Raw genomic sequence first — 19,988 nt, 5'->3', positions numbered from 1 at the left:
ACCAATGCTCTGAAATTTTACTTGCAAATATGAATGGCACAAATGTAAGGCGTAAATATTAAATGAACTGATAGATGGACAGATAGATAAGAGTGTGCTGATATAAATGCTTGAATGAACTGACAATTAATGTGTCGGTTAAGAAGCCACATCCGGCCTTGCTCATGTACGAATCCACCCACTCACTGGTTACTTGGTGGCTTTCTTAGAGGAAGAACGTACAACCTTGCCCTCTGCATACTTTACTATAAATAAAGCCTTTGGCCATAATTTTCTCAGAATAAAATTTAGGTCTTTCGCCAGTCCTAAACTTGTCCAATAACTGACCCATATCTGTTGTAATAATCCCCTTGCACAGCTTCTCTAATTTCTTCCACACTTGTAAACTCCCTTCATCACATAATCCTCTTCCACATCTGTACATCCGAATTCCACAAAGTAAAACCCTCTTCCACACTTACAAACCTCTCTTCCACACTTAGAAACTCCTCACCCACTCCTATAAATCTCTTGCACCTTTAAAAGCCCCTCTTTCACACCTAAATTCCCCGGCTGCACACTCATATGTCCAAGGGAAGGGACACCTTCACCGGGTAGCATCTATATATAACAAAACGGTGGAGCTGTCTGGCTAAACAGACATCCTACAGGTCCCTCCCTATTTCCCAAATGAAAGATGGTGTACCTCAGAATGGCAACTTAACCCTGCAGTTCATCAGGTCCACGTTTCAGTTGAGCCTGGGGGGCCACAATAACGACAACAACAACAACCACAGAGCGTGTAAATCTGCCTTCCTCCACCCCTGCCCCCACCGCAGCGCTACGGCAGATATATTGTGGCATTGTTCGCCCACTCTTTCCCCGCGCCCGACAAGATTGTATTACGCTCTCCATTTTTTCCACGTTTCTTGACTGGGGCAGGTGCGTGGGGGACGTGGGGGACGGAACGTGCCTGTCAGGAATGGAGCAGAATTGCGATGTATGTGAGAGGGACTTGTGGGGAGGATGTGTGGGGAGATATGGGAAATTGTAGGAAAGGTGTGTGATGTGGATAGGTGTGTTGTGTTTGGGCATTTGTGAAGGTAAAACGGGTCTGTCAGAGCTGTGACAGGCTTGGGACCTGTGGATGGACGACTACTATGAGAAGGACGTGTGGTTGTGTGTATGGAAAGTATGGAATTTATGAAGCGAAGTGCCACAGCCCTTATACTTGGCTTTCCAGCTAAGAAGCTAATAAACAAGTAAGCAAATTAACCCAGTCTAGTTATTCTTTTACATATATCCATACAGTCTCGAAAGGCAACTCGTCACATACTGTACACTCGCTCAAAAGAGTATCTGAAACCAGGTAAGCTATGCTTTCACAGTGAGTGTTGCTGCAGTGCGAGTTTATTCCCAAGACAAATATTTCTGAAAGGATAAAGCAATCATCCCTCCAGCCATCATCCAATCCTTTTTTGCCTTATCAGGAGCGTAGAGGCCCGGAGAGAGGCTACTCAGTCCTGGTTTTTAAGACAAGGGTGAGCAGCCTCACTCGTCCCTGGGCGGCAATATGTAAGCAATAAACCCCAACCATCCCTCACACGGAAATCCTTACAGGCTCCATTCGTTTGGAGTATCCTAACCCACTATACCACCAGGCGTCATTGGTTATGTTGTAACCATCCAGGGTATGTTGCTTAAACTTGTTTCCTCATGATTTACTGATAAAATGAAAGGCAAACACATTCACGAAACATACCTGGAGATTATTTTTAAATGCTTTCAACGTATAACGACGAAAAAGTTTCTAATAATTCGTCGACCGAATGTACACAATACTTAAAATAGGACTTCTGAAAGGCGGAAGTTCTGATTCGCTCTTTGTTGTGAGAACTAATGCCAAAGCTCACGGACGCACGATATCGAATCAGTGAGTAGAAAATCCGATTTATTATCTTTCTCTCTGCTAATATCGTTCTCTCCCTCTTGCTCCTCCTCTTCTCCTCACTCCCATTCCTTCACTCGTTTTCTCACTCTCTCCCTCCTCAATCCTTCCTTCCTTCCCTCTCCCCTTCTGATCACTGGAATTCTACTACCCCTTCCCATCTTTCCCCATATTTCTTTCCAACCTCCTTTCTTTAATTCCCTCATTCATTCTTCCCCTCCTACACCATGCTCCCTTTCTTGTTTCCTTTTTATCACTTTACTGTTCCCTTCCTTTATGTCCTTCTGTCCTGCTAACCTGTGACACTCTTTTCCTTTTTCCCCTTTCCCCTTTCTTTCATTTCATTTACTGCCAACTCATTCCGCTCAAATATTTCCATTTCCTTCTCTCCATCACTTTATTATTTCCTTTCAAGCCTATGTAACTATCCCTCCTCTTCCCCTCCACATCTCCTCTCCCCCTCCCCTCCTCTTTCCTTCTCCACTAACCTCCCTCCCCCTCCTTCTTCTCTTCTTCCTCTTCCTCCTCCCTTCATTCCAACTCCTACTCTTTTCCTCCATTCACCCACTCAGCGTCCCTATACAGGAAGAGATCAGATTTCTGCACACTCTCTGAAAAGGGCTTCATGTGACCTAGTTTACTCTCTCTCTCTCTCTCCCCCTTGCCGTTCTGTTCCGCCTACACATTCTTTTTCCCTCCCACCTACTTTCTCTCTGTTCAAGGTGCTCCCGATTTTATTTTTCCCTGTTCCTATGTCTAAGGTCTGCCCTCCCCACTCACAACTGTGAAAGGGGGTTGGAATGATGATGACGGCAGTAACAATAATATCAATAATACTTGTAATTATAATAATGAACTCGCCTGTTTATCTACCCATGTAACCATCTATCACCTACATATCTACAATACTTATCTATCTATCTACCTATCTCTATCCACTTACTTGTTATAGAGGATGATGTCAGGCTTCCAGACCCTATGGAACGGCACACGTATGACCTGGATCCCGCCAAAGTCTGACGCGTTCCAGGTGAGGTGAGCGTCAGTCCAAATCTGCGTCAGCCAACAGTTCGTAGTCAGGATTTGGTTCTTCTCGTCCTGTAAGGGATGAATTGGGTGGTTAGTGGGTGTGGCTGGGTAGTTAGCAGGGTTATTAGTACATCTATACTGTACATAACGTTCAACAAAGCTTTACCTATATATGGTGAATTACAAACCGGTATTTAAGTAACAAATTAATGGAAAAGTATTTTGAACTTTCCCTATAATCAGTTCTGTATAAGAATTCTTTTTATATTTCTAAGCTACACTGTTTAAAATATGATTATGTATATTTTCATCCAGCCATAAAACAGCGACAACTATTAAAACACTCTTTCATATGCAACTCTTATTCATTTTTCAGTTCGCTAGTCACATAAAGCAATCACGAACAACTATTGAGAAAACTCCCTCTCATAGTACAATCCTAATTTACTTTTCAATCGTCCTGTTCTAATAAGCGGAAAATCGAAATCATCCAAGTCTGTGGCAGTGCAGGACCCAAATACCAGGCCTGTCTCATGGGAAATTGACTGCACAAACAGTTAATATTGTGGCTGAGCAAACCGCCACGCTACAAACACAAACACGCAGGCAGAAAACACGGCAGACACACACACACACACACACACACACACACACACACACACACACACACACACACACACACACACACACACACACACGGCAAAACACAGCACCATGGCCAGATAAATAATACCAGTCTTGTTTCCACATTCTTCATCCCTCACTTCCCGGAATTCATCGCAATCCACCTAACTCAGCCCAACTTAATCTATTCTTACAGGTGAATATTTACAGTAGGTGACGTGGAGTCAGGATTCCAGGGGCTTGAATGGTGAGTAAATGAAAGTGTGGCCCATCAATTAGGCACACTTCTGCTAGTTCTCCTTTTGTCAATTTTTTTCTTGCTCTCTCGTCCCTACCTCGCCCCGTCCATAGGTGGGAAAAGATGATTGTATGATGATGATACTGATGATGAATAATGAATGATAATGAAGTTGATGGTGATGATAATGATGATGATACTAAATAGTTATCCACCGTTCATTTTACTCTCAGAAAGGATTATTGAATCGAGTCGTAAAGCTGCAAGGTGAGTGATAATTATTTCCATACATAGAGGAAAAACCTGGAATGGCATTTTGCGCTTTAATTAATTAATAAATTTATTTATTTACCGGGTTTTCACACTGAAAAAGTATTTCTGTTTCGAGTAATAAAAAAAAGGTGTGAACATACAATTTTCATAAATGGAAGAATATCAAGGACAGATGGGAAGCCGTGTTTATTTATTCATTTGCATTTTACTTTACCATCAAATGATTTCTGGTTTGGGTCGTAATATCAAAAAGTTCGAGGGCATAATTTAAATCCATGGAGAAAAACCTGGGACGGGAAGCCGTGCTCATATATTCATTAACGTTGATTTGAATTATTTATCAATCTATTAACTTCTTTATATTCTGTTAACGTAACACTCAAACTTTTTTTCCAGGTTATCACACAGAAAAGTGCGACCGTTTCTATACTTTTCATCCCCCCAAAAAAGGACGCATGGTAAGCCATGTTTTTACTTATTCATTTACTGTTTATTATACCATCAAAGAATTTTCAGTTTAGGTCATAATGTAGAAAATGCAGGCATACATATTATCCACAGAGAAAAGTCAGAGATGGAGAGACGTATTATTATGTATGTCCGTTCATTTAATTTTGTTATACACGAAGGTAGATTTTGCTTTGGTTCGCAGGATGAAAATGAATATATATATTTTTTTTTCCACACGAGTAATTTGGGAGAGAGAGTTTAACTGGTTTATTGGTATCCTGTACTTACAAATCTTCTACTGTAAAATAAATAACTGAACAAACAGGTAAATGGAGAAAAATGGCCGATCAATCAGGTAACTAAAAATATAGCCGATAATACATATAAATGAAAAAAAAAAAGTCAAACAGACGAATAAATAATTAACCAAATAGATACGAATACACAAAATATCCGAGTGACCTACCACGTCAATGATGCTGTGGAGGGCGAGGCCGAAGACGACAGACAGCGCCTCGGAGGAGTTCCTGGCGGGGCGGACCGAGGCGTCGTAGTTGGCCATGAGGTAGCGAGTGAGGCGGTACTCCTGCTCGTCGCTCACCACAACCACCACTGAAGAAGGGGAAAGAGAGGATTTTAGTAGGTTTCGGGGGATATTACTTTTCTTTTTCAGACAATAAGGAGCTTCATAGTGGAACCCCAGCTATGAGGGGAACTTCAGAAGGTCGTCAAATTTTATAGGGACTTTCCTACTCGCTGGTCACCACAACCAGTGCTGTAGGAGGAAAGAGAAGAGACTTGAGGGGCACTTCAGGAGGTTTCAGGCATTGCGGAAGACTTTCAGTACAGAGAACTTTTGCATACGAATGAAAAAAGAATAACAAATAAGACAGAGTTCCATGAATGAATATAATAAAGAATAAGATAAAAATGCCACAAGCGAATAAAATAAGGGATGAGATAGAGCTGCACGAGTGAAAAAAATAATGGATAAGATTAGAGTTCCACGGGTGAATATATGGTGGGTAATGGTAGGGAACACGCCCGCCATTAACTGCACCATTTATTACCCAGACGAGACGGAGCTTTTTGGGTGGTATGGGGCCACGTTTTCAACTCTTTCACTTAGATGACGCACTTTCTAGCTTATTTCTGCTACCATAAGACGATTTTACTCAATCCTGGAATGACCTCTGGAAATGAGAGGGTTAAAGAAAGATATATCTAATTAATACAGATCAAGAAGTCTCTTCAAAGCTTGTAGCCTTTCTAACGGCGGCGTGGAGGTGGCTTTTTATACAACCCCTTACGGGATTAAGACGTCTGGCAATAGACAAAGAGACAGATGAATAGACACAGATCAACTGATAGGCAGATAGATTGATAGATACATACATGGCTTCAAAAGTGCCTTGTCGAGTTGCTTAACTATATAAGCAACTGCATATAGAGATGTGCAAGCCGCCCACTGTAGACTGCACACAGCGCTCCACTAAAAACTTCCGGTACGTGTTGTGGGTACGGCTAAGTCCATTGGTGTGGGCGTGGGTGTGGCAATGTGAGTAGGAAATGAATGATGGATGACAGACACTGACTCCTCTGAATGAACCGTCCCCGCAACACACAAAAAACTGCCCTGCTGACTGGAAGAGAAGCGTTATATATGGACCGCCCTGTATATTTTAGCATGATCAAAAGTTCTTCGACACTTCCATACCGAGTGTGGCACAAACCCCACAAATTACTAAAAAAATGGCAAAAATTCTAGTGCAGCGCTGAAGTATTATTATAATGCTATAGAATTAGCATAACCTTCAGAATGGCACTATAGATATCATTCCGAGAATTTCACTTCAGTATTAATATGTATTTAGGATATCACTGTGGTATTAATATACAGAATATTGCTAATATTTTGACAGTTCTCTCTCTCTCTCTCTCTCTCTCTCTCTGAACTCCATAAGAAAAACCAGTTGCCGCGCCTGAGACCCACACGAAGACCACATCAAGGGCGGACAAAGAAAGGAGAGAGGGTGAAGTTGGGGTTGTGTGGAAGTGACGTGAAGTGGTGAGATGAAGCAAGGTGAAGTGAGGTAAAAGTCAGCGAAAGAGATGCTGAAGATGGGGTTATGGTGGATACAGAATGAAATGAGGTGAGAAGTGAGGGGAGAGGTAGGATGACATGAGAAAGAGTGTAAGTAAGGGTTGAGGTGAAGGACAGAGAGGTGATTTGAGGTGAAGTGGAATGGGATGACTCGTTCTATCTTCGTTTATTTAAAAATATGTTATCCAGTCACATTTTCTCTCTCTCTCTCTCTCTCTCTCTCTCTCTCTCTCTCTCTCTCTCTTAAGGCCAACTGTGGCCGTCCCGCATGCCAACTTGAGGCTGAGCCGGGTTGTCAGTCCTCAGTGACAAGATGTCTGTCAACTTGAGCCAACATGCACACACTCTAACTTCACACACACACACACACACACACACACACACACACACACACACACACACACACACCTATCCTGTACCCAAATCTAACCAAACCTAACCTAGCATAATCTAACCTAATTTAACCTAACCAAACCTAACCAAACCCAACCTACTCTCAACCAAAGCCTACCCACACCTCACCCAACCCCAATGCCTCACACCATGTCCCTGTTCTGACAGCAGGTGAGCCACCTGGAAACATTGATACCCGTCTCTCGGGGGAACTCTCACCCTCTCCACCAAAACTCTCTCACTCTCTCTGGGAGTCACCTTGCAATATCACCCTTTTACCGCCTTCAAATGGTGGCACTGATATAACAGGGCGGATCAACTGTCTCGTTATACAAACGTTCTTCAACTAATTCCCTATGCCCCAAAAGATAAATGGTGGACTGAAGCAGAAGGGTAGCTCAGGCCTGCAGTCCACTGGGTTCACGTTTCAAATGATCCTGGGTCCACAACACAGTTTGGCAAAATATAATGCTGTACGTGCATCGGCGTCGGGCAGAAAGAGTGTGTGTGGAGATTAATTAAACACATGATTACTAATTCTGAACTTAATCAATGTATGTACGAGTGTTATTAATGAGGCGGAGTCACGTAACGCCTGAGTACCTTGGTGTAATAGCTGATGCTCCCCAATTATCGCTGAGGCATATACAACACATGAGTATGGTGAAAAATATGTCCAGATGAAACACTAATGCTTTAATATATACAGTTAGTAGGTTCTGTTATAAATGATATATTGGCACTACTAAGAGCCAAACTGCGATGACAATGAATCAAGTACAGCCTCCCCCTCCCCTCCACCTCTATCAGTTCACCCTGCCCTCCCATCTTCTCTCATGAGGTCGTCAGCAGGTCAGATGGAAGAATGCCGTGAAATCTGATGCTATAGGGGGGAATTAGGTGATTTTTGTTAGCTATTGTAAGCCTTCGTTTCATCCGGTTTATCTCCCCGTCTCTCTCTCTCTCTCTCTCTCTCTCTCTCTCTCTCTCACACACACACACACACACACACACACACACACACACACACACACTTCCATATTTTCCTTTTTTCCACTCACCACATCAACTCAGCCAGACGGTGCAGAAAAACAGGCACTCAGCATTTCTCTCGAATTTCACCAAGCAAAATACCTTTCTATCGGCCTATCTGTCTATCTATCTATCTATTTATCTATCTATCTATTTATTGTCAGACGCCTTACTTCCGTAAAGAGTGGCCACAAACAAATCGCCTCCATGTCACCCTGTCCTCTACCATCCGGCTGCCCTCTCTCCAACTCACTCCCTTCTCTCTCATATACATTTCCTTCCATCTCATCCTCAGTTTCTCCCTTCCCCTCCTCCCTTCCACCTACATACACGTTTCTTACCCCGTCTCTCATTCTTCTTTCTCTCCATATAACCAAAACACCTGAAAGTATTTCTGCTAATGCATTCCAGCACATCCACATCAACACCACAACACTCCTTCACTTCCTCATTTGTCTGTCTCTCCGCGTAACTCCAAACTCGCCTCTCAGATAATTACGATACATCAAAGAAAAAGAGTACACGATCTCACTCCCTTCAACCCATCTATATCAATCAATCATTCAAACAACAACCAATCAACAATCTATCTATCTTTGTATCTATCTGTCTGAAATCATACGAACACTACCTTATCAAAACTGCTGTTAACTTTTGCAGGCGGAAATTTTTCCTATATAGAAAATTTCCAAACGCTAGGCTGTACATGGTGAAAGCAAGAACAAGGTTGTCGACAATGCAGCAAAGACTGAGAGTTTCCATATTGCAAGTACAGCACACGAAAGACTATAATCCAATTAGTTGTCTATCAGGAATTGTGCTGCCGCGCTCCAATACTGATCAGCTTATATGTAATCACTTGCAACAAAAGTATTTCCTGCACTGCTGGGCATTTACTCTGACCTAACATGGATTCCTAACCCCTTATAGTTAGGCTGATGACCAAGTGCAGTCAGATCACAGGTAATTTTGATTAGTAACCGAGGAGACTCGTTCCTACCTCATAACCAAGGCTCGTTGGATTTCACACAACCACGACTTTAGTATTTAAACAATGAAAGTGACCCAATTCCCTCAGATGAAAACAAACTGACCACAGCAAACTTTTTTGGTCTGAGATTGCCCACTCTCCTAGCTTTAAAGAAGATTACATCGTATGCGCCAGCATGGGTTTGTTAGGTTACCGTACTTTCTCTCTCTTTACTATAGGCCACCGCTGTGTGCTCATCCCCGTCCAGCTTTTATTTGTGTGTGAAGCTGGGGATGCAAAAGAAAAAAGAAAAAGAAAAAAGAAAAAATAATCAAACATGGAACACCGCCGCCGGTCACGAGTCGTTTCCTCCCTCCTCTCTCTCACACACACACAAACACACACACTACTGTGGAGTGAATCGCTACGGAGCGGGGGTCGCAGAAGGCAAAGGCTGAGAGCTGGGAAGGAGTAAGCGGCCAGGTGAGGTGGTGTTTGAAAGTGAGTGAGTGAGTAGGCTTGAATAACTGGGAGAGGTAGTGTGTGTGTGTGTGTGTGTGTGTGTGTGTGTGTGTGTGTGTGTGTGTGTGTGTGTGTGTGCGTGTGTGTGTGTGTGTGTGTGTGTGTGTGTGTGTGTGTGTGTGTGTGTGTGTGTGTGTGTGTGTGTGTGTGTGTGTGTGTGTGTGTGTGTTTGTGTGTGTGTGTTTGTGGGTGTGTATTAACTCGTACATACATGACTTATGTTCATGGAAGTGTATGCATGCATATGTGTGGGAGGGTGAGAGAGGATTCGTGATAAATGAGATACCGTGGCCCCAGCGTCACATCCCAACATTTATCAAACACCCGCCTGACAGGACACACGGGTAAGCAGAACCCAACCCAAACCACAAAAAAAAAAATCCTACCACGAATCTCTGCATTAACTCCCACGTCAGTATTATTAAAAGTGTGGTGAGAATATCCAACTCTTATTCCAATACTGCTTATGCGAAAAAACTCCGACAAAAAGCAACTCTTTAAAAAATACCACCAGGAATTTCTACATCAATTCCCATTCCTGTACTAGTTACATGAAATCACTGAAAAGAACACTAACTGTAAAGGAAAATACTGCATGAATCTTTAAATGAACTAAGACTCGGTGATGCTTATAAGAAATCACCGGGAAGAAAAAATGTACTGTGACGACACATGTTGCTAGGAATATCTGCATGAACACCTTCCTCAGTGTTTTTGCCTACAAGAATCCTGTCGATGGGTAAATGAATAAAATGAAACGCCACAAAGGATCTTTGAATGGACGGTGACACAAAACAGAATACTAAGTAGAAACGTTTCCTTTGCACTGTACTAGGGAGGCAGGGTGGGAGGGGTAGGGTAAGGGAGAAGAAAAAACAATTGTAAAAACGTCCACTGTACAGCCTTTTCAGTGCAGGAAGGCAGGATGTAAAAAACAGAAAAAGAAAAAAAAAAAAAAAAAAGGAAGATTCCAGAAACATTTCCTGGTCTATGTTTTTAAAGGGAAGAGAATAAGAAAAAAAAAAACATCTACCAAAAACAGGCAACATGAAACCTCTCGCAAAAAGAAAGAAAGATAATAAGAAAATAAGTAGGAACACACCCTAAGCCCTTTATCGGGAGGGGAGGGGGGAAGAGTAAAAAAAAAAAAAAAAAAAAATAGTGTCCCCGCCAACAAGAAACCACCCGGAAAAAATGGTTGAAACTAAAATATGAAGCCATGTGCAAGGGTTCCGTGCATCGTGTCCTGGGAGGGGGGCCAGGATAGAAAAAACAATATATATACCGGCAATAGGGAAAAAATAAACTCTGCAGTAAGACTGGAAATGAGAACCTGAAGGACGCTAAGTAGAGTGTGTAATCTATCCCTGCCACTCGGTCCTGGTCGTGTGTTAAGTTAGAAATACTACTGTGTCCTTGTCTTTCTAAACACTCACATCAAAACTGCTTGCCTCATCCCTGGCCCTATGTTAGGAGCCCGACACAGTATTAAACATCATCCATTAATTTAATTAGTTTTCTGCAATCCGATGAAGAGGTAGGGGAACCAGACAAGTAAGAAATAGCGAGACAGACAAACAGAGAGGCAGGCAGACGGACAGACAGGATAATCTACTTCCAGATCCATTCACTAATCTGGGACAGGAGTGTGATGACAAATAGGCAGACACTGGCAGTAGTAATGGAGTGAAAGTCAGCGGAAAATTCTTGCTAACCTTCTCATTTCAAAGGCTGGGTTGGACAAGACATAAACATACATCCGAACAAATGTTTATAGGGCAAATCGACCCTACAATATTACTGACAGAGGAACTCACTCGCTCACTAGCTTGAATACACTACGGTTCCACCCCCTATCATATATGCAAGATTATACACAACAAAAACAAGGGAAAAAGGGAAACAGGAGAGGGATCAGACACACAAAGGGAACCCTCTATCCAGCATCCATCACGGGGGGCGACCGAAACGACAGGGCAGGACAGGGGGCGACCGGAACGACACAAAACAACACGACACGCCTCACGGTTGACCGGTCGCTCCACTCTCTGTGGGGATGGCGGCGGGGGACGTGAAAAATGATGGTAGGGGAGAGACGACCTTTGACCCCGGCGTTGGCAGCGACAAGGAGGCAGGGAAAGAGAGGAGAGTGAAGAGAGAAAAGAGAGTGAGAGAGAGAGCGGGGGGGGATAGGATAGAGTGGAGAGAGAAAAGTGTGAGAGAAAGTGAGAGGTGGGGTGGAGAGAGTGAAGGAAGAGTGAAGAAACAGAGGGGAGTGAGGGGAGTGGGAGGTGAGGACTGAGATATGAAAAAAGGAATGGAATGTAAAGGAAAAATAAAGAATGGCAGTGAAGTAAGAAGGGAGAGAAGGAAAAGACTGTGAAAGAAAACAGCAAACAGTGACGATAATAGATTGATAGATACAGATAAAGAGATAGAATGACAGATAAAACATAAACATAAATCCTCTATCCACCCATCAGTAATACGCACAGCCTCCCACGCCACGAAGCACCTTTGATCTCTCACACACGTACAAAATGTTCCAGTGCCTCAAAAAAAAAAAAAAAAAAAAAAAAAAAAAAAGGCCACTACAAAGGTTATGGACTGGACGGCGTTTGGAGCGTAGGAGGTTAGATGGAGGGATGGAAAGGGGGATAGAAAGGGTGTATATGCGTTGGTACTGGTTGGTTAATACAAGACTAAAATACATTGCTGGTATTAGTGATGAATGTACAGTGGGTATGGTACAGGCTTTGTCTCCTTCAATCACACTTACATATTCCCCCCCTCCTCTCTCTCTCTCTCCCTCTCCTATCTATCTATCTATCTATCTCCATCTCCAACTGCAAGAAAATGTTGTTTCCATCGCGGCTTACCAACTGCCTTCCTTCCATGACGTCCGCCTCGTCACTTAATTGGCTGCCACTCCCCCGGGCCTTCAAGTGGTCAGAGGGGGTAAGGGGAGGAAGGAGGAACCTGGGGGAAAGGGAGGGGAAGATGAGGGAGAGGGGAGTGGGAAAAAGGAAGGGGGACCTAAGAGAGGAGGTGGGAAGAGGAGGGAGGGAGGAGGGGTGGGTGAAGGGGATGGTGAGGAAAAGGGGTGCGGTTGAGTAATTGTTGATAATATATACAAAAATTCGAATAGTAATTATTTAAAAATGTCCAGTATTCGACTGGCTTTCTGGATAAATTGGACTGGAAATCATCGGAAATTTTGCTGGCGCCCTAATCTTAAGGTGCTCATCACAAATATTCCACTGGTACTTAGTGGAAGCATCTGGCACTACTCTAGTCTCTCTCTCTCTCTCTCTCTCTCTCTCTCTCTCTCTCTGTACGGCACATAGCAATACCTCAATATTCGATTAACACAAAATAAATATCGACAGACGACTGAGTAAGGAAAACGTCATGGGGCTAACTCAAAGCTCGACTGGCATTCAGTACAAAAAAAATGGCAGTAAAGAGAGAGAGAGAGAGAGAGAGAGAGAGAGAGAGAGAGAGAGAGAGAGAGAGAGAGAGAGAGAGAGAGAGAGAGAGAGAGAAAAGGAATAGCTACCCTGCTCTCACTAAATTAAACCAGGCCGTCCTATAAAAATGTATACCCCATCAGAAGCCACCCAACCATCCTCCTTTCTCAAACAGGTCCCCCACACAGATCGGATCAGCAATTCAGTTCCGCGACGAGATGGAAGCGATTGGCAGGCCACGACGTCGTCAATCTAATCCCACCATGGAATTTCGAGGTCGCTCACATACGCGCACACACACGCACACAGACACAGACAGACAGACACACACACACACACACACACACACACACACACACACACACACACACACACACACACACACAATGCCTTCATATTTTTCCGAGAATAATTACTCTGATTTTCATGCACAATATCTCATTATCAATAAAGAGAAGAAAATAGGACACACAATGATTTATACTTTACGTTCCAGTACATACATCACAAATACACAAAAATATGCCAAAAATAAAAAGTACTTGGGGGAGGAAAATTCAGTCAGCGATACAAATTCAAATATATCACCTGGCCAATATTCTCCAGCGTGAAGCCCCATATTTCTGCGGTTGGCCGATATGCCCTTTGCCCTTCTGACTCCCGGGTTCTCGTATTATGTCTGTGGCGGGGATCGAGACTCAAAAAATACCGTGTGTTCCTCAGGACTAACTTACGGCTCCGCTCAGACACCCTCATCCTCACAACTCGTGGTTTTCATTGAGGCGAATGTGGGCGGTATTCTTGTCGGTTAAAAAAGGTTTCCTAGCACCTCTTCCTTGACGACTTACTTTATTTTACATCTCACTGTTATCCTTTTTATATTTATTTTCTTTGCAATATGCTTTGTACTTGATACTGACAGCATCATCACCGTCGTTTATAAAATAAAAGTCCGCAATGAATATAGTATAAAAGAGATTAAACAGACCATCATCACCAACATTACTACTACTACTACTACTGTTACAACTATTACCCCCAAACCTCTCGTATTCAAAGGTTAATTTTATTCCGCATGAAAGCCGTAAATTATTTTTACGATGGTTCGTGTTCATGATCCCAGAAAATACCGATGCTTATTTCGATGATAATGTTCAACCTATTGTGCAATCAGCACTGTGCAATAGGTGTTATCTGTACTGTCCAGTGTGTTACCAGGACAACGCAAAACTAGTTATCAGTACAACGCAAAACGGGCTACCTGTAGTGTGCAATATGTGTTACATGTACCTCGCAGTACGCGCTACCTGTACTGTGCAACTACAGCAACTGTGCAATGATCATATATATGCCAAATATTTTCAGAAAATTTTTAAATATTTCTGAAACTTATTGTGCTGGCAAAATGCATAATTAGATATTCACACACTCGCCATGCCTATAAACCCTTATTACTAGAGTGTAAATATGCTGTAATGCCTAACCCAGCAAAAACTTAAATGCACTGGCGAGTTACACAGCTTGAACATTATACTTCGGACACACACACACACACACACACACTCATATATATATATATTCCTATCTATCTTCTATCTATCTATCTATCTATCTACACACACACACACACACACACACACACACACACACACACACACACACACAAACTCCCTCTCCGCACCTACTGAGAGAGAGAGAGAGAGAGAGAGAGAGAGAACGCATGTGTTCGCGTGTGCTTGTGTGTATTTCTCAACTTACAGAAAAATAGAGTCTGGCAAGAAATAGTAACATGTGGGTGAAAAGGACAGCTGGCCACAGAAGTAAAATATTATCCCACGAAAATGAAGCCACATTTTATTGTCTTGGGAGAAATATTTGCTGTGTATTGCTTTCCATTCTGCCGGACCTTCTAAAATTCCTCCCCCCCCCCTCACTACTCTCTCTCTCTCTCGTAAATCTGTGTTAGTTTTAATGCTGGAACTGGCAGTATAAATATGACAACGCTTGATTCATTATAATACATTTGGTTAGTTTGATCACGGTTATTGTTAAATATGGAGCACAACGCCTATATACATATCAACATACCCCCATCTACCTTCACATACAGTATAGCCCAAACCTCCCACCTCCCCACAGAAACTCCCTCTACACACACACACACACACACACACACACACACACACACACACACATTCCCACACCCACACACACACACAAACTTCCTTCCCCTTCTCCTTCTCCCATCCACTCCCCCACACAGTACAGAGGCCAGTGCAGTGCACACAGAAGGGGGGGCGTCGTCCCCTCCTCACCAACAATACACTTCCCACCCCGATAAACAAAGCCTGTGTTGGCAAATAAACTTTCACTCCGAGTTCATCGTTTAGTTTTGGGGAGTTTAAAGCCTTCAGTCTGGTGTTGGAGAGGGACGCCTTACGGGGTGGCACAAATATGACCGGGCGAAGGAGCTGCCAGGTTATATACTGTAAACGTCACTCTATTTCCTTCTGTCCCCCGAAAGGAGGATGGTGGACTGAAGTCAAAGGGCAGTTCCAGCCTGAAGTCCACCAAGTTTACGTCCAAATGCATCTACTATCAGAACAACAAAGACTGACGCATTTCAGACAGGAGGAGGGTTATTATCTTGGGATTAGGAAGCTGTCTAAAACCTCATCTAACCAGTTTATTCCTCCATACAGCAAAAGTGTTGTGAGGCCATCTACATGAGTATGGCTCTTCGAGAAGTGAGAGATACTGGCGTGGTATGCATATTGGTTAACTAATAAAACACTTAACTAGCACGAGTCATAACCTAACTCTTATAACTCATACCACGCACAACTCATCACTCACACCTTTCACAACTCACACCCACTCACAACTGACACTAATCACAATTCACACCACTTATAACTCTCATTACTCACAACTCATACCACTCACAACACACACCAACTACAACTCACACGACTCACAACTTGTATCCTCACACACCCTCACCACTCAAGTCACACCACTCACACATCCACACCACTCACAAGTCACACCATTCACAACTTAAACCATTCACACGCTCACACCATTCACACACCCACACCACACACCACTCACACTCTCACAGCACTCTTACACCCACACCACGACGTCGTAACTCATAAAAAGGGAGGCGGCAGAGCACTTTCGCACTCTTATATTAGGGTATTGGAAAAGTTTGAGAGTTATATTAAGCCAATACACCGACATCATACGGCTACTAGTAGAGTTTGCCGGTGCGCACACACACACACACACACACACACACACACAAAACCTCCCGAGTGCTAGAATTCCAAGACCATCTAATTCTCCTAACACGCTGCAGTTATAAAATGTAACATATTCCCCCATAAAACATAAAATACTCTTTCATAAGACAACGAATTTCCTCCCAATAATTTCTGAAACACAAAATCCTCACAAGTACCAGAATTTCATAGGCATACTATTTTCTCAGCATGGAAGAAAAAAGTAAAAAGAAAAGAAAAGAAAACTCATAAAACATCAGACAGACTAATACAGTATCATATTTTCTCACCAGCACGAACATATCCCCGCAAGTACCAATATTCCATAGATATTCGTTTCTCTCAACACGCAAGAATTTTTAAAAGGCTAAAAATTCTACCGAAACACATCTGACTTTCTCAAAAAATCATCAAAAATTTTCCTAACACACACTGTAAAATTTTCTCAGTCTAAAAAAATATCTTATAAAATTTCTCCCAGGCGCCAGAAATTCATGGACATCCAATCTTCCCACCACGTAAACAATTTTAATAGGTCAAAAATTCTATCAAACGACATCTAACTCTCTCATGAATCACCAAACACATCATATATAAAATTTCCCGACAAACTACAAAAATATCTGACACAAAACTTCTCCAGGGCGTCAGAATTTCATGGGCATCCGATTCTCCCAACACGCAAGCATTTCCAGAGCGTCAAAAATTCTGGCGATTACCTCCGAGTTTCTCCCTGAAGGCGTGGCTTGCTTCAGAAACCTCTTGGGGCAGCGGTAACATTCCCACAGTTTTCACAACATTTACAGAGCCTCCAAGATTTACAATTCTTTCACACTAAATCTACACCACCTTGATTTACAAATCCTTTGCAGTATCTACACCACCTCTTGATTTACAAGTCTCTGACACAATAATTACACCATCTCCAAAATTTACAACTCTTTTCCACAGTATCTACATCACCTCCAAATTCTGCAACTCTTTTACACAAAATATACACCACTTTCAATTAACAACTTATTTATCACATTTACAGGTCCTTGTTCTTATTTCCCCTTTAATATATTTCGCTCAGGAAATTCACTTATGCAATATCTACGGTACACCGTCTAAAAAACAAGTACACGCACAACAGGTATTACTCTCACACTACATTCTGAGTACATGTATGCAGCCTTAACCCTTGTATTAAAGTGTATCATGTATCACACCTCTGTATTTTTTGCCTGAATATTATCGTCCTATGTAACTGCGCACTGTCCACATCTTCCGGCAATCATGTGTGCGTCTATGAAAGTAACAAACTATACACTGTTCACTGTAACCACGTAGAGACGACAAACGCTCTCTCTCTCTCTCTCTCTCTCTCAGCACGTCTCCATTCAACACTCGTCCCACTTCAATTTCTCACATTTCTTTCCCTCTCAACGTTTCCTTCAATACTTCTTTATCTCCCTCCATCACTCTTGTCTTTTCTACTTTTTTCCATCAATCTCACCTCCACCTGTGTTCCATCTATATCTGTCAGTATATTTATCAGCCTTTCTGATTTATGTATCAATTTATCTAACTGACCTCATATTCGTGCGTCTGTTCATCCATATTAATGCAATCATATCTATGTGCCTACTGATTCGTTCATACTGATCTACTTCCCAGTACATCACCTACGAGATGGGGGTGGTACGTGGACCCTCTCTCTCCCTCTCTCTCTCAGCTATTCCCTCCTGCTCCTATCTCCTATTTTTACTCATCCACACCTCACATCTTTTTCCTCTCTCCATCTTTCTGGTCTTTCATCCTCCCTTAGTCTCCCCCTCTTTCATTTTTATTTCCATCTCCTCTAGTTTTACCGCCCATTTTCACTTCCCTGTCGCAGCTATAAAAACAAGCGATTCTGTTTTTTTTTTTTTTTTTTTTGAAGATCTGTTGAAGGATTACATAGTGTTTTCCTTTTTTCTTTTCTTTCTATTCTTTTACACTCTCTGATGTCCTCGGTTTAATCTCTGTCTCTGTTTGTTTCTCAGTCTGTCTGGTGCTGAGAGTTTAAGTTATCTCGTTTCCTGTGTTTCTCTTGCAGACTTCTTTGCTAATTTTGTTTCTCAACTCTCTCTCTCTCTCTCTCTCTCTCTCTCTCTCTCTCCTGTCATTCTTCCATTTACTCCCCCCTTTTCTTGTCTCTACTGCCACCTTTTTCTTCTTTTTTTCTCTCTCTCTTCTCTCATTTGCACCTTGTTTTGCTTGCCTTTCTATTATTTTTTTCCTTCTTTTTCCCTAAAAATTTTCTAACATCTTCAATTTCTGCTGCTTTTTTTTTCTCTCCTCCTTTTCTCTCCTCCTTTCCTCCCTTCCTCCTTCCCTCTTTCTATCATTCTTCTCTTTCCCATTAACCTCCTGTCATTCTCTCCTTCCTTCTCGCTAACTTTCCCTCTTTCTGTCTCCTCTTTTATCGTTTCAGTCTTTTATCGTCACCACATTTCTTTTTATTGTCTCTTCCTCCCCTTCTGCCCATTTATTTTTTTCCTCCCCTCTTCACACCTTCCCCCCCCCTCCTTTCTCTCTCTCAATTTTTCTACAACATCGTTCTCTCTTGTTTTCACCTCCAGTCTTTCACTTTTATTCTCTCTTTTTCCACTCACGAGTCTCACCCAAGCAAATCCCGTCACTAATTCTCTAGAGCACCTTATCTCACTCGACTTGCCCCCCCCCTTCTCTCTCTCTCTCTCTCTCTCTCTCTCTCTCTCTCTCTCTCGGCCTCCTACTTCATTACTACATACTCATCCATTATCCTAAGTTTCTTCCTCTCTCTCTCTTACTTTCCTTTCTTTATATCCTTCCCTCGTCCTCCTCGTTTTCTCCTCATCTCCTTTCCCTCCATACCATCTCTCTCCTCTGTCGTCTTCTTTTTTCTTTCTTCACTCTCCTCCTCCTCCTTTTAATATCTTGTTCTTTGCCCTCCTCTACATTGTCTAGTTTTCTGTCCTTCAACTCAATCTTTGTCTTATATTTCCCATACTTCTCATCCCTCTCCTCCTCCTTTCCTCTCCTCTCTTCCCCAAAAACACCGCAGGAAGACCCCCACAAAACTCGGTAAATATTCCCTGCAAGCATCCACCTCCACGAATATTGCACACACACCTCTAGCATTTTAACGACAAGGAGGAGACAGTGCTATGTTTTCATTCGCTCGCTTACACTTTCCTTTTTTGTCTCTACATCTGGCTCTTACTCTTTGTCGTCGTCTGTCCGTATTTTTTTCTGTGTTTCTCCCTCTAGCTGTGTTTGCTCCCATTCCATATACCTGCTGGTCATCTCCCGCCCTCTCTCTCTCTCTCTCTCTCTCTCTCTCTCTCTCTCCCTCCCTCCCTCCCTCCCTCTCTCTCTCTCTCTCTCTCTCTCCCGCCCTCTCTCTCTCTCTCTCTCTCTCTCTCTCTCTCTCTCTCTCTCTCTCTCTCTCTCTCGAGGTTTGTCTGCCTATCTGTCACTGTCTCCTGCCTCCAATATATTCATTCTCTCTTCCGCTTGTTGTCCTATCGTTTTGTTTCTGTCTGTCTTTACATGTTGTGTTTATAAAGTCTTTACCTTCTCCCCCCCCCCTCTCTCTATCTCTCTCTCTTCCTTCCCTTCTGTCCATCTGAATAATCATTTTTTTTTTTTTTAAATCCTCTC

At 42.6% G+C, this 19,988-nt stretch overlaps 1 protein-coding gene across 1 annotated transcript in view; it reads right to left on the bottom strand.

Annotated features, from left to right (window-relative positions):
• LOC145391405 (neuronal acetylcholine receptor subunit alpha-10-like) overlaps nucleotides 1-19,988 on the bottom strand; it is a 71,409-nt gene that overhangs the window by 29,230 nt on the left and 22,191 nt on the right. The window contains exons 2-3 of the mRNA XM_080266013.1: nucleotides 5,008-5,153; nucleotides 2,871-3,025 (exon numbers count right to left, since the gene is read on the bottom strand). Of these exons, the coding sequence (XP_080122139.1) occupies nucleotides 2,871-3,025; nucleotides 5,008-5,153 (301 nt within the window). The remainder of the gene's footprint in view (nucleotides 1-2,870; nucleotides 3,026-5,007; nucleotides 5,154-19,988) is intronic.

Source organism: Coenobita brevimanus, chromosome 18, assembly GCF_032717465.1.
Source record: "Coenobita brevimanus isolate Jiangsu-jjx chromosome 18, ASM3271746v2, whole genome shotgun sequence".
NCBI lineage: Eukaryota > Metazoa > Arthropoda > Malacostraca > Decapoda > Coenobitidae > Coenobita > Coenobita brevimanus.
Note: the sequence above shows the minus strand (reverse complement) of the source record. Positions and strands in the feature narration are given on the sequence as shown.